Below are 14,198 nucleotides of genomic sequence, written 5' to 3' on the forward strand. Positions count from 1 at the left end.
TTCCTGGACCGGGGCACGAACCCGTGTCCCCTGCATCGGCAGGTGGACTCTCAACCACTGCGCCACCAGGGAAGCCCTAAAAAAATTTTTAATGTTGTTCTAGAGTTTAAAAATCATCTTTAGTCTCTCTTCAAATAATAATATACTACTTCATGTGTAGTGTGAGGATCTTACAACAATTTCCAGTTCTTCCCTCCCACCCTTTGCTACTGTTTGTCGTACATTTTTTCTTAATGATGAGTCTAGCTAAAGGTTTATTGATTTTGTTTATTCTTTCAAAGAACCAACTTTTAGTTTCATTGATCTTTTCTATTGTGTTTTAAGTCTCCACTTATTTCTGCTCTGATCTTTATGACTTCTTTCCTGCTAACTTTGGGTTTTGTTTGTTCTTCTTTCCCTAGTTCCTTTAGGTGTAAGGTTAGCTTGTTTATTTGAGACTTTTTTTGTTTCCTGAGGTATTCTTGTATCAGTATAAACTTCCCTCTTAGAACTTTTGCTGCTTTTGCTGTGTTCCATAGGTTTTGAATTGTGTTTTCATTTTCATTTGTCTCTAGCTATTTTTCATTTCTTCAGTGATCCACTGGTTGTTTAGTAGCGTATTATTTAGCCTCCACGTGTTTGCATTTTTCTTTTTCCTTGAAGTTGATTTCTAGTCTCATAGCATTGTGGTTGGAAAAGATGCTTGATATGATTTCCATTTTCTTAAATTTACTGAGGCTTGTTTTGTGTTCTAGCATGTGATCTATCCTGCAGATGTTCTACGTGCAGTTGAAAAGAATGTGTATTCTACTGCTTTGGGATGGAATACTCTATAAATATCCATTAAGTCCACTGGGTCTAATGTGTTATTTAAGGCTGGTGTTCCCTTGTTGATTTTCTGTGTGGGTGATCTGTCCATTGATGTAAGTGGGATGTTAAAGTCCCCTACTATTATTATAATGGTCAATTAATCCCCTACTATTATTGTAACAACTAATCCTTTTATGTCTATTAATATTTGCCTTATGTATTTTGATGCTCCTATGTTGGGTGTGTATCTATTTACAATTGTTACATCATCACCTTGGATTGATTCCTTGATTATTATGTAGTGTCTTTTGTTCTCTCTTTAACAGTCTCTTTATCTTAAAATCTATTTTGTCTGATATGAATATTGCTACTCTTTGATTTCCATTTGTGTAGAATACTTTTTTCCATCCCCTCAGTATGTATATGTCCCCAGATCTGAAGTGAGTGTCTTGTAAGCAGCATATATATGGGGTCTTGTTTTTATATCCATTCAGACCATTTACATTTAAGGCAATTATCAATATGTACTTATTGCCATTTTGTTGTTTTTGTAGGTCTTTTTTTATTCCCTTTCTTCTCTTGTGATTTGATAACTATCTATCTTTAGTGTTGTGTTTGGTGGATTCCTTTTTGTGTGTATGTATATCTATTATAACTCTTTGGTTTGGGGATACCATGAGGTTTTTGTATAGTGTGTGTGTGTGTGTATATATATATATATATATATATATATATATATGTATATATATATATATGTATATATATATATAAAATTGTTTTAAGTTGCTTGATCTCTTAATTTCAAAATGCATTTTAAAAACCCTGCTTATGTGTAATCTCCTCCCCTCATGATTAGTGTTTTTTATATCATATTTTAAATCAAATTGTTTTAACTGCTTGTTGTGGATCTAGATGATTTTTCTAGTTAACCTCCCCAGTAGCTTTGGGTGTGGATGATTTCCTACCTTTACTAGTGAGCTTCTTCATTTCATAATGTTCTTATTTCTAGTGGTGGCCTTTTCTTTCTTCACCTAGAGAAGTTCCTTTAAAATTTGTCATAAAGCTAGTTTACTGGTGCTGAACTCCTGGTTGTAGATTTTTCTCTTAAATAGATTGTGCTATACCCTTCTCACCTACAGAGTTCTGCTGAAAAATCAGCTGATAGCCTTATGGGAGTTCCCATGTATGTTATTTATTTGTAGCTTTTCATTTGCTGCTTTTAATATTCTCTCTCTTTAGTTTTTGTCATTTTAAGTAGTGTGTCTGTCTGTCTTGGTGTGTTCCTCTTTGAGTGAGTTAATCCTATATGGGACTTTCTGTGCTTCCTGGACTTGGGTGACTGTTCCTTTCTCAAGTTAGGGAATTTTTCAGCTAGCATTGGCCTGCTAGTGGACAGGGCCTAGCTGGTCCCAGGATAAGGTCTGGCCTGCTGTGGGTTGGCTGTATCCTCAGGCTGCAGGATGGTACTTTTCTTGCTTTGTCTGGTGTATGGGGCATGTCTAGAAGCTTGTTCAGGCTTTCTGGAGGGCAGGTCTGGTGGCTTCCCACTGAGAGTGGAACTGGGTCTTGGCCCTCTGCTGGGCAGGGCGTGTGTCAAGAGGTGGGCTCAGGAGGGTTTTAGGCATCCTGTCTGCTGATGGGTGGGACTGTGTTCCCACCCAGTTAGTTGTTTGGCTTGAGATGTCTCAGCACTGGCATCTACAGGCTTTTGGGTGGGGCTGATGAGCCAGGAGCAGGGTTCACATGGCAGAATTTTCCCAAATATGGCTGTCACCAGTATCTGCATACTCAGGGTGAGTGACAGCCACACCTCATGTCTCCAGGAGACTCTCTAAGCAGTAGGTAGGTCTGGCCTAGGCGCCTATCAAATCACTCCTTTTGCCCTGGGTCCTGGCATGCATCAGATTTTGTGTGCATCCTTTAAGAGTGAAGTCTGTATTTCTGTCCTGTGGGGCTCCTGAAATGAAGCCTTGCTGGCCTTCAAAGTCAAATACTCTGGGGGCTTATCTTCTCAGTATAGGACTTCCAGGCTGGGGAGCCCAACAAGGGGCTCAGAATTCTCACTACTGTGGGAGAACCTCTGCAACATAATTATTCTCCAATTTGTGGGTTGCCTGCCTGAGGGTATAGGATTTGATTATATCATAAGACCACCCCTCCTACCTGTCTCATTGTGGTCCCTTCTTTATGCAGAGTTGTAAAAAATCTTTTCTTGTAGGTTCTTATCTTTCTTTTATATCCATGGTTGTTCTGCAGATAATTGTGATTCTGGTGTGCTCATAAGAGGAGGTGAGCTCAGGGTCTTCCTACTCCACCATCTGGCCGCTCTCCCATTTTCTTTTCCTTTGCTATATTACTCTGATAAAACTCAGAAATTTCACTGAAATTAAGAGAAGTTTTATTAAAATTATTTATGTTAAACCAATTATCAGCATAGTGCAGTTCTCCAAAGTGAAGAAATAAATATGAAGCAAAGTCTTCTCTAGAGGCTGCTCCCTAGATCTATAAAAATAGGAAAAGCTGTCAAAAATTCCATCATTTCTTGACATTGAAGAACAGGAGTGTAATACCCTGAAGTAAATGCTTTTTCTAATTGCTACTGATTTCACTAGTTCTTTGGGAGGGTAGGATTATGGCTGTCTTTCAGGCTGTCAGAACACCATCAGGCAAGGCAAAGGCTATCATGCCTTAAAATAACCCACCACGGAGAAGGAGCACACAAGAATGGGGGATCAGGCAGGGCTGCAAGAATAAAGTTGGCTTTTAAACTGGCATATGAGGGCAGTGTAGAAAAAGCCAGATAGCAACAAAGGAAGGGTGACAAAGCCCATTTGCAACTGAAATCCAGGAAGGTTTAAATGACTATGTTGAATACCTGAAATGAATATAACATTGTAAATCAACTATATTTCAATTTTTAAAAATACAGAAGAAAATGATGAATGGGCTCAGGATAAGTCACCTACCAACAGTAGGAATCCATCAGCAGGCGAGAGGCAGCAAGAGTGAGTCCTCTGCAGATTGGACTGAGCTCTTAGACATCACTTACTAATCCAGATGCCAGGTGACTACACTACTTTCTCACTTGAACATAGTCTGCCGTTAGACTGGCTATTTTTTAGGAAGATGTCTGCTTGGTTTGAATGATGTAGAAAATAGCCTCAGAATGTAGCCTTTTAGAAGAGCCATTAGTAAGGTCTCAGACATGAAGTAAAGGCATGTCTCATAGTTCTTCAGAAGAATAAAAGATGCAGACTTAGAAAATCAAAACAGGGGCCAGTAATACATAGTGAACTGCAAGTACATAAGTGAAGAAAAAACTGGTGACCTTGTAAGGACCAACCCAGGCTTTACCAGTTTCAAGACCAAAGTTGTCTTATTGGCTGTGATAAATTTCCCTTAAATTCCCCATTCAGGAAGATGAAAAAAAATGTAACACCATAGACTACACCAGATAAGCCCTGCTAATACTGAACTCTAAGAGACTCTTCAAAATTCTTCTCCTGTATGAGAATGTTATTGAAATTTTCTACCTTGATTTCTTGATCTTCAGGGACCTCAGTATTGTCTCCAGCAAAATAAAGGGAGGGTCATTAGATGAACTTCAAGGGCCGTCAGGGTTCCAGCATTCTAAATTTATTTGAATCTGTGAATATTACTTGAGAGAAGGCAGTAACATGAGGTTTAAACACTGCGTGGTCTTTGAGCTGAGGCAATGTCTTTAATTCCTTTTGTAAAATGCACAGCATCTTGCATGTATTCAACACTCAGCAGGTTCTAACTGTTGCCCAGACAATCAATTATCTTCCTTCTAATGGGTTTGAGCTATGGTACTCTTCAGGCATATCTGCATCTTATTGTAATAATACAAGTATTTCAGATGCAATATAATACACTGTGGATCTGCCCAAGTCATTAGGATCTGAGGCAGAAAATATTCCATTAGAATGTATTTGAATAGTGAGAACTATAATTTCTCTCTGTGCAAAACTAGACGTCTGATAATTTATAAAAGAATCTTTATTCTTACATGTTTCCAAGTATACAACAGGGCTGTTTTAATTTCCTGCATAGTAGGCTAATCCCATACCATTTACTTTTTCTTGTGTTACTCTTTGTATTGCTATATATATCTATGCTAAAGTGAATTGATTTGTGTTAATTTGTGAATATGTGTTAGACATATTTGCCTGTGTTTAGTTAAGGGTTAAAATGTAAATTTTTCAGAAATAGATTATCTAAAAATTTAAAAACTAAAATTTAGGCAGAGATCAAGATGGGAGACTAGAAGGATGTGAAAGCTCACGTCTTCCTACAAATACATCAAAAATACATCTACATGTGGGACAATTCTTGCAGAATACTTACTTACTGAATGCTGTCAGAAGATCTCATACAACCAAAGCTGCAAGAAAGATCACCACATAATTGGGTAGGATGAAAGGCGGGGGGAAAAGGAATTGAGATGGGACCTGCATGTCTGGCAGGGAGTTATGAAAGAGGAAATGTTCCCTTACCTGGGGAACCTCCTTCTCTGGCTGGGAGGTCAGCAGGGACAGATAAGTAGCCTCAGAGGAAAGTGCAGCAACTGGCTTGCAGCAGGCAGCACAGACAGTCCTTGCCACCTCACTGCACTTTCCAGCCTGAGACGCATGTCTGCTGCTGTGCACAGTGCCTGGGTTCTGAAACTCAAACTTGAGCAGACAGACCTAGAGAGAGGACTTGGTTTAGCTGCACAGAGACAGCCTGAAGGCCCTGGAGTGTGGTCGAGGCCACAACTGGGAATGTGCACAGGATGGAGGCTGGGTCTGCCATAGGAGGCCCATTGTCAACATGTGCCCAAAGGGAGGTTCTGGGCCCACCACAGCAGTCTCATCTCAGTGTGCTCACAGTGGGTACTGCTACGAGCTCTGGGAATGCACAAGCACAGGCGGGTTGCCAACACGTGGATGTGGGGCAGAAATCTGAGCCAATTCCTGGTGGTCCCACAGTGGGTGCTGGTATGTGACTTCAACAAGTTCACACCAGCAGCTTTGTGAGTGCAGTGCTTGGGGGACATTCGAGCTGAATACTGGCATTCCCACAACAGAGACTGATCCAAGGGCAGCGCCTACAACAGTGTACTTTGTGGGTGCCCACCATAGGTGGCAGGCAACGTCACAGAGTGCATGTCCTGGTGGACAGCTCCTGGGGAGGAATATGCAGCAACTCCTTCCCAGTGGGAGGGCTCTAGTGCCACCTACTCACACCACAGCTTAAAACTGGATCTGGGGCTTCCAGTCCAACAACTGGGGAGCAGACCCTGCCCCTGAAAGGGCTGTGACAACTATGGAACAAAGAGGAGGCCTCACCCCACATCCACTGAAGGCTCTGGTCACAACACCACCAAACACACCCTTTATCAGAACAAGGGCCAGCACAACCTGAGGAAAGAGGTGGCAAGCAGCCGTACCAAAAAATGGCCCTCTTGCACCAAAAATATTGGACTCACCCAGGGTCACTCCCACATAAAAACAGCCCTTCAAAGCCACAGTAGATAACTGTTTCTCCTAAATTCATAGAGTTAGAGAAATATAAGTAAAATGAAAAAGCAGAGGTACCACTCCCAATTAAAAAACAAGAGAAATCCCATTTGTTTTAAATACCTCTCCAGTCTACCAGACTCTGAGTTCAAAAAGGAGGTAATAAAAATACTGAAGAAGTTAAGGAAGACTATCAATCAATGGAAATGCAGATCACTGTAAAGAGGAACGATTCAAAATTAGACAACTCAATTGCCAAGATGAAAACCAAGTAACAGGCAATAAAATAGCAAACTAACTAATGCAGAAGAATGATCTTGAAGACAGAATAACAGAAATTACACAACCAGAACAGCAGACAGAAAGACAAATGAAAAACAAAGCAACACATGAGATGTATGGGATAATATAAAGTGTGCCAATCTATGCATAATAGGGATCCCAGAAGGAAAAAGATATCCAGGTACAGTAAGAACAGAGGGTCCCAAACAAGATGAACCTGACCAGACCCACAATAAGACATATTATAATTGAAATGGCAAAAGTTAAATGAGAATTCTAAAGGCAGCAAGAGAAAAACAAATAGTTACAAGTGAACCCCCCCCATAAGGATATCATCTGATTTATCCACAGAAACTTTATAGGCCAGAAAGGAGTGGCAAGATATATTCAGAGTCCTGAATGGGAAAAACCTGCAACCTAGGATACTCTAGCCAGCAAAATTAGCATTTAGAATGGAAGGAGAGAGAAAGAATTTCTCAGACAAGCAAAAACCAAAAGAATACATCAGTGCTGAACCTATTCTAAAAGAGATATTGAAAGGTGTTCTCTAAATAGAAAAGAAGCAAGAATCTATAAGAAAGGGAAAAAATCACAATAGGAAAAACAAATACATAAAAGCATTGTAGATCACTTAAATAAGCCAGTACATATATTTTTTTAAAAATCAAAAGAAACATTTCTGTGAAAGTGATTTTAACTACACAATGAACAGCAAAAGGGTAAACATGAAGATGTAAAATAGGAAATCAAAATTACAAAGTGTCGGGGAGGGGAGTAAGAAAATATAAGTTTTTAGACTGTTTGAGCTTATATGACTACCAGTCTCAAGTAAGTAGATATAGTAATGGGTTAACATACTTGCAATCCAGCGTACCCACAAATCAAAAACATATAACAGATTCACAAAACTGAAAAGAACTGAAGCATAATACAAAAGAAAACCATCAAACTACAAAAGGAAAAACCAAAAGAACAAAGAAATACAAAATCAACTGGTAAACAAGGTTTAAAGTGGCAATAAATACATACCTATAAATAATTACCTTAAATGTCAATAGACTAAATGCTCTGATCACAGGACAGAGTGGCATATTGGACAACAAAACAAGAACCTACAATATGCTGCCTACAAGAGACCCACTTTAGGGTGGAGGACACACCTATATTGAAAGTGAGGGGAGCGAAAAAGATATTTCATTCAAATAGAAGTGACAAGAAACCAGGGGTAGCAGTACTCATAACAGACAACAGACTTTAAAACAAAGTCCATGGGCTTCCCTGGTGGCTCAGTGGTTGGGGGTCCGCCTGCTGATGCAGGGGACATGGGTTCGTGCCCCGGTCTGGGAGGATCCCACATGCCACGGAGCGGCTGGGCCCGTGAGCCATGGCCGCTGGGCCTGTGCGTCCGGCGCCTGTGCTCCGCAACGGGAGAGGCCACAACAGCGAGAGCCCCGTGTACCGCAAAAAAAAAAAGTAAAAATATAGTTACCATATGATCCAGTGATTCCCACTCCTGGGCATATATCTGGAGAAAACTCTAATTCGAAAAGATACATGCACCCCAATGTTCACTATTTATAATAGCCAAGACATGGAAGCAAGTGTCCATCAACAGAGGACTAGATAAAGAAGATGTGATATATATATACATATATATATATACACATATATATATATACACACAAAATATTACTCAGCCATAGAAAAGAATGAAATAATGACATTTGCAGCAACATGGATGGACTTAGAGATTATCATACTAAGTGAAGTAAGTCAGACCAAGACAAATATCACATGATATCACTTACATGTGAAATCTAAAAAATGATACACGTGAACATATTTACAAACCAGAAACAGACACACAGACATAGAAAACAAACTTATGGTTACCAGAGTGGAAAGGGATGGAGGGGCGGGATAAATTAGGAGTTTGGGATTAGCGGATACAAACTACTATATATAAAATAACTAACAAGCACCTACCATAGGGACACACAGGGAACAGGGAACTGTATTCAGTATCTTGTAATAACCTATAGTGGAGAAGAATCTGAAAAAGAATATATATACCTGAATCACTTTGCTATACACCTGAAACTAACACAGCATTGTAAATCAACTATGCTTCAATTTTAAAAAAACCTAAAATTTAAAATTCAATAACAATTAGATTTCACCATACACCATCAAGGAAATCAAAGTCAAAATTATGACAAAACATATAAAAGATATATACATAAAATGTTGAAATGTAGCTGCTCTGTTCTACTAAATGTAGGGAAGGAAGAGGTGACTCACAGAATGTGACCTATAGGAGGAACAACTTTCCATGGCAATAAAGCTACGTTCAGCTGTCATCAGAATATTGTGAACATTCTCGAAGGGATTATAAACAGAATTCAGAAAATGAAATTCCAAGTGGGACTTCAACAGATACATTCTCAACGTTCACCAGTACTGTATGAAAAGTCCTCGTTAAACTTTGTGCTTTCCCTTAGGTGATCATCTATATGATTAAGGTGAATTACACAAGGTGGAGTATGTCAAGGGCCATTTTATAGCATCATTCTGCCAGGGGTTTTAAATGCCTGCCTTTGTATTTGGGGTTACAACTAAGTTGGCTCTAGGAACACTGTGTTTATAGTCAGAGGCAGACTTACTATATAAATGATTTCTTCAGATCTAATGAAAACCAGCTGGCATTACATTCTCTGGAAGAATGAAGGTTTGCCTATTGTTCAAAGAGAAAAAAACTGAGAGTGAAAATTGATCATGTAAGACAAACCCAAAATCACTTGTGGCGCAGCAATGAGCACCAAACGTATGTGTATAGGACTTTGCTGTTTAATTTTAAACATGTTTTCGTTTTATAGCATAGTATTAGAACTACAAGTTTATAAAGGTTCTGCCAAGTGTTATGTTTGTATAAATTTAAACAACATTGTAATAAAAGTCGTTTAAATTAATGCTGAAGTTCATTGTTTCCCCCTTAAATTCAAACATAATTTAACTACGAGAAAGTGTAATACAATAAATAGTTTCTACCCTCAGGTTACTTATAGTCTTGAACTAGATTTCATATTCTTTTACATTGCTTCTTTGAAAACCTCCTTTAAATTGGATAGACTAAATCAAAATATCAATGATAAAACCTTAATTTGCTCAGTTGCAAATCCTTGCTGTCTGCCCTTTTGAAATGTATGAACTTAAGCAAGTTACTCCATTTCTCTTCATTTTAGCATCCTCATATATGAACTGGAGATAGAATACTTAGCAGGCTTGTTTTGGCAATTAAATATTAATAATAGCTAGCTCTCTTTGAACAAGTTACAGGAAAGCAGCCACTTTAATCTTATCAATCCTCACAAATTATTATTTCTATTTTATAGATGAAGAAACAGGCAAGAGAAATTAGTTGAACAAGGAATTACATATGTAGTACATAGTTAGGCTTTATAGCATCTGAATTCAGATTGGGTTGGTAAGTAGCAAATTCTTCTGCACTATGTTATTTTGCCTAAAGTGAACTAAAATGCTTAGCATAAGTCTAGAGCTTAGTAGGAACTCCATAAATATTCCTTCCTTAAGAAAATGATTCTTGTTTCTCCTGTCTCTATATCTCTTCTCATATGAGTTACCAAAAACCTCAGATCACCCTCTAGTGATAAATGATTCTAACTGCAGACTTTGAGCCTTGGTTTAAGAAAAAGAGTGAAAGAATATAAATATGAAGGAATTAAATGCTAGGCCACGGTATGAGAAAATGTGCTTTTGTTGGGATTTAGCATTTAGCAAATTGCTAGCCTCCTAGATTGTTTGCATTCTTTCTTTCCCAGTAAGCAAATACCCCTTATTTCTCTGATAGTAGAATAACTTTTGAGTTTTATTAACTAGAATTATGTTTTTGAAAGTATGGGCAAAATAACTTTTTTCCCCAAAATATATAGTACGCCATTGGGATCATTAGAACTTAAATATCATCACTGATGATAGAAGAGAACTGAGGCAAACTTCTTTTGATGACTTCAGTGCCTTCTATGCTGAGGTCTTGGTTATAGTAGTAAGAATGACAAAAGTCCTTAGGTATGTGAGGTATACTAGCTGATTCGATATGCCTTTATAGAATTTTTGTTTTAGACTATAGGGACAAAGTTATATTCCTGCTATAATCTAAGCAGAATTTACAAGGCAAATTTTAGACCCAAAAAGAAAAGGTAGCCATTGTTTATAGCAGACTGAAATATCATTTGGGAGAAACTCAGCAGTTACTCAAATGATTTTCATGAGGATTAGAATGTATTTCATTGAGAGAAACTAATACTCATCAGGACAGAATCATATCTTTTTTCTTTTCCAAAAGAAAATCAATAATGATATTCAATCAGGTTAGCCATAAAGGACTGTTTTGTACCGTAACATCTAACACTCATTTCCAGATCACAGCAACCATCTCTTTTAACTGCACAAATATTCCTTGACACTCACAGTTTATGGCTTATATAGGTGGTTTAGCACAGGGCTTTCTGGCTCAAAGCTGAGGCTGGCCCCAGATGAGCTGGGCTGACACTTAGAAGGTGTGATGAACAGTCTGCAACTCCCAGGCAACCTTTCACAGGGAGATTTGAAATCCACTTGAAATTACATATGACTGGTGGAGCTTCATCTGGAGAGGCCTAATTGGGGTTGTTTTCGATTCAGTAGAAATAAAGTGAGCCTGTTCATTGTGTCAGAATCCATCTCTAGACTACAGAATGAACAATAACCTAAAATCAATGCCAACCCACTGGATTCGGCTTACATGCTTGAGAGTTTGTTCCAGGGTGTTTTATACAGTACTTTCATCACACTGTGTTTTCTTCTTAGGGCCTGCTCTTCCCAAGACTCATGTCAAAACAGCCTCTCTTGGGTTGGCTGGAAAGGCAAGATCTCCTTTGCTTCCTGTATCTGTGCCAACAGCCCCTGAAGTGTCTGAGGAGAGCCACAAACCAACAGAGGATCCAGCCAATGTAAGACCATCCTTGAAATTCATGCCCCATTAAGGGAAGCACTGCTGTGCAACGCAGTCTAAGCCAACCAGCACTCCCCGTTAACCCCAAGCCCTTGCTGTTCTTATTGTTTGTTCTGTTTTCCTGCACTTATATATGAAGAGAAGAAACTTTAGGGAAAAATATTATATCAGGGATTTAGTTATACTAAAAACTCGTTGGTACTTTTAAGTACCAATCTTGTAAATACAAGCAGATAGCAACAGAATGAGTGACTTTACATACATATATGTATATATACACACACACACACACATTTTCATCAATGAGATGAAATACCTTGGCATACCTGGAAATATAACTATATAATTATTCTTTAAAATAAAAAAATAGTAATAAAGCTATACTCTGAGGAGCTTTCTGAAGTTATCATACATGTCACTTATCAAATCATAAAATAGCCTAGAAATACAGAATTGAGAAGAGGAAAACACAAAATGAAGAAATGAAGGAAGGAATTTAGGAAGAAAAAAAAGGAACTGATATATTTCGAAAATAAGAGGGGAAAGTTTAGTTATTTAATGAGAGAAAAGTTTGCCAACTAAGGGAGGCAGCTAAAAAGTGATCAAATTAGAAAACTCTGAAAAAATCAATGGGGACCAAAAAAAATCGAAATTTTGAGGAAGCAAACAATTCCCCCAACAATGCATTTTGAGGAAGATTTAAAAAGATGTTGCCTGAAGGCAGCGATTTAGAAAACTCTGGAGTGTTTCTGAATATAATTCAAGAGAAAACATTTAAAAGAAGGTTAAGGTACTAACACATATGATACCTTGAAAAATTAGAGGACTGGAAGGGGGAAAAAAGATGCAAAAAAAACCCCAGATTAGAATCATCTCATTTGAATTAACAGTAAATTTTTTCTTGATTTTATTGTTTTCAGTACTATAAATAATAAAATATTTTAACACTTGGAGATCAGACAGTCTGGATATGTGTATGTGTGTGAATGTTTGCAGAAGTATGTTATATAATTAACATACTTTCATACTTAAGAGATTCAAATTTACAAGAATCTAACACACTGCTCTGTCAGGATATAGCTGTTTACGTATTGCAATAGTTTAGTGTCACACTTGTTAGCCATATCTTAATTCAGATCAAATCCTAAATTTATATATCTCATCTCATAAGGAATCATGTCAGGTGGCCCAGCTTTTGCACTTAAGATTGACTCTAAGGGACTTCTCTGGTGGTCCAGTGGTAAAGAATCTGCCTTACAATGCGGGGAATGTGGGTTCGATCCCTGGTCAGGGAACTAAGGTCCTACATGCCACGGGGCAACTAAGCCTGCGCGCCACAACTACTGAGCACACGTGCCTCAACTAGAAAGCCTGTGCGCTGCAAACTACAGAACCCATGCACTCTGGAACCTGTGCACCACAACTAGAGAAGAGAAAACCTGGACTCCACAACTAGAGAGAAGCCCATGCACTGCAACCCCACATACTGCAAATAAGACCCAATGCAGCCAAAAAAATTAAAACTGTTTTAAAAGTTTGATTAAAAAAATATAGTGACTCCAAGGGGTGACAGCCAAAAGTATAATATGAACAGCAGTAAGATTATATAATATGTTAAAGGAAATATAGAAATGGGACAAATAACCTAGATCATCACTATCCTATAAAAATATAATGTGAATCACATGTGTAGTTTAAAACTTTCTAGGAGCCACATGAAAAGATGTAAAAATAAACAGGTGAGATTACTTTCAATGATATATTTTATCTAACCCAATACTTCCAAAATATTATCATTTCAACATGCCATAAATATAAAAATTTATCATTAAGATATTTTACTTTTTTTGTACTAAGTGCTCAGAATATGATGTGTATTTCATGTGTACAATGCATCTCTATTCAGGCTATCCACATTTCGAAGATCCAATAGCTACTACATGTGGCTTGAGGTTGCTGTATTGGACAAGATCTAAATAATTTGAGAAAACAACACAGATAACTATGACATCATTTTGGGAAAGGAGTTATCAAATTAATCAGTTCCCTTCAGCATTCCTCCTCATACATAGGTCAGTCTTTTGGGCCAAATTGGCTACATCTTTCCATCCCTGTTAAACTCTGAAGATTACACATTACATGACCAAGTCATTCACTGGCAGGTTGAGATTCCTATAAGAAGGTACCATTTCTAACCTGTTTAATACTACAAGTTGTTTGTTCAGTGGCTGGAGTGGCTTTGTGCATATCTTCTCCACCAGTGTTCTCATGGCATCCAGGGTGTTTATTTGGCAGGACTGACAAATACATTCTGACCATAGTACTGAGTAATGCTTCCTGGCCTTCACAGAGCAAAACATCCTGCCTCAGGCCTCAATTTGGTTCAATAATTTCAATAAGTTCATCAAATGAATGAGCTAACCAAGAATAATCAGGTAGAGTCGGTATGTATAAGTCAAAACAAAGGGTATTTCGAGAAGGAAAAGAAAAAAGATACTAACATTTATTGAGCATTTACCACTCGCCAAACTGACCTGGTGAATCCTCCCAGGTACCCAGTGAGGTAAGCTTGCTATTCCCATTTGACAAATAAG

The 14,198-nt window shown here is 38.1% G+C and overlaps 1 protein-coding gene across 1 annotated transcript in view; it reads left to right on the forward strand.

The window, feature by feature from the left end:
- Positions 1-14,198, forward strand: part of DCC (DCC netrin 1 receptor) — a gene marked incomplete at its 5' end in the record, with an annotated part of 1,195,962 nt that overhangs the window by 1,175,304 nt on the left and 6,460 nt on the right. The window contains one exon of the mRNA XM_082640204.1: positions 11,460-11,602. Coding sequence (XP_082496330.1) covers positions 11,460-11,602 — 143 coding nt within the window. The remainder of the gene's footprint in view (positions 1-11,459; positions 11,603-14,198) is intronic.

The sequence above is a fragment of the Mesoplodon mirus genome, assembly GCF_964341445.2.
Source record: "Mesoplodon mirus genome assembly, chromosome: 13".
Taxonomy (NCBI): domain Eukaryota; kingdom Metazoa; phylum Chordata; class Mammalia; order Artiodactyla; family Ziphiidae; genus Mesoplodon; species Mesoplodon mirus.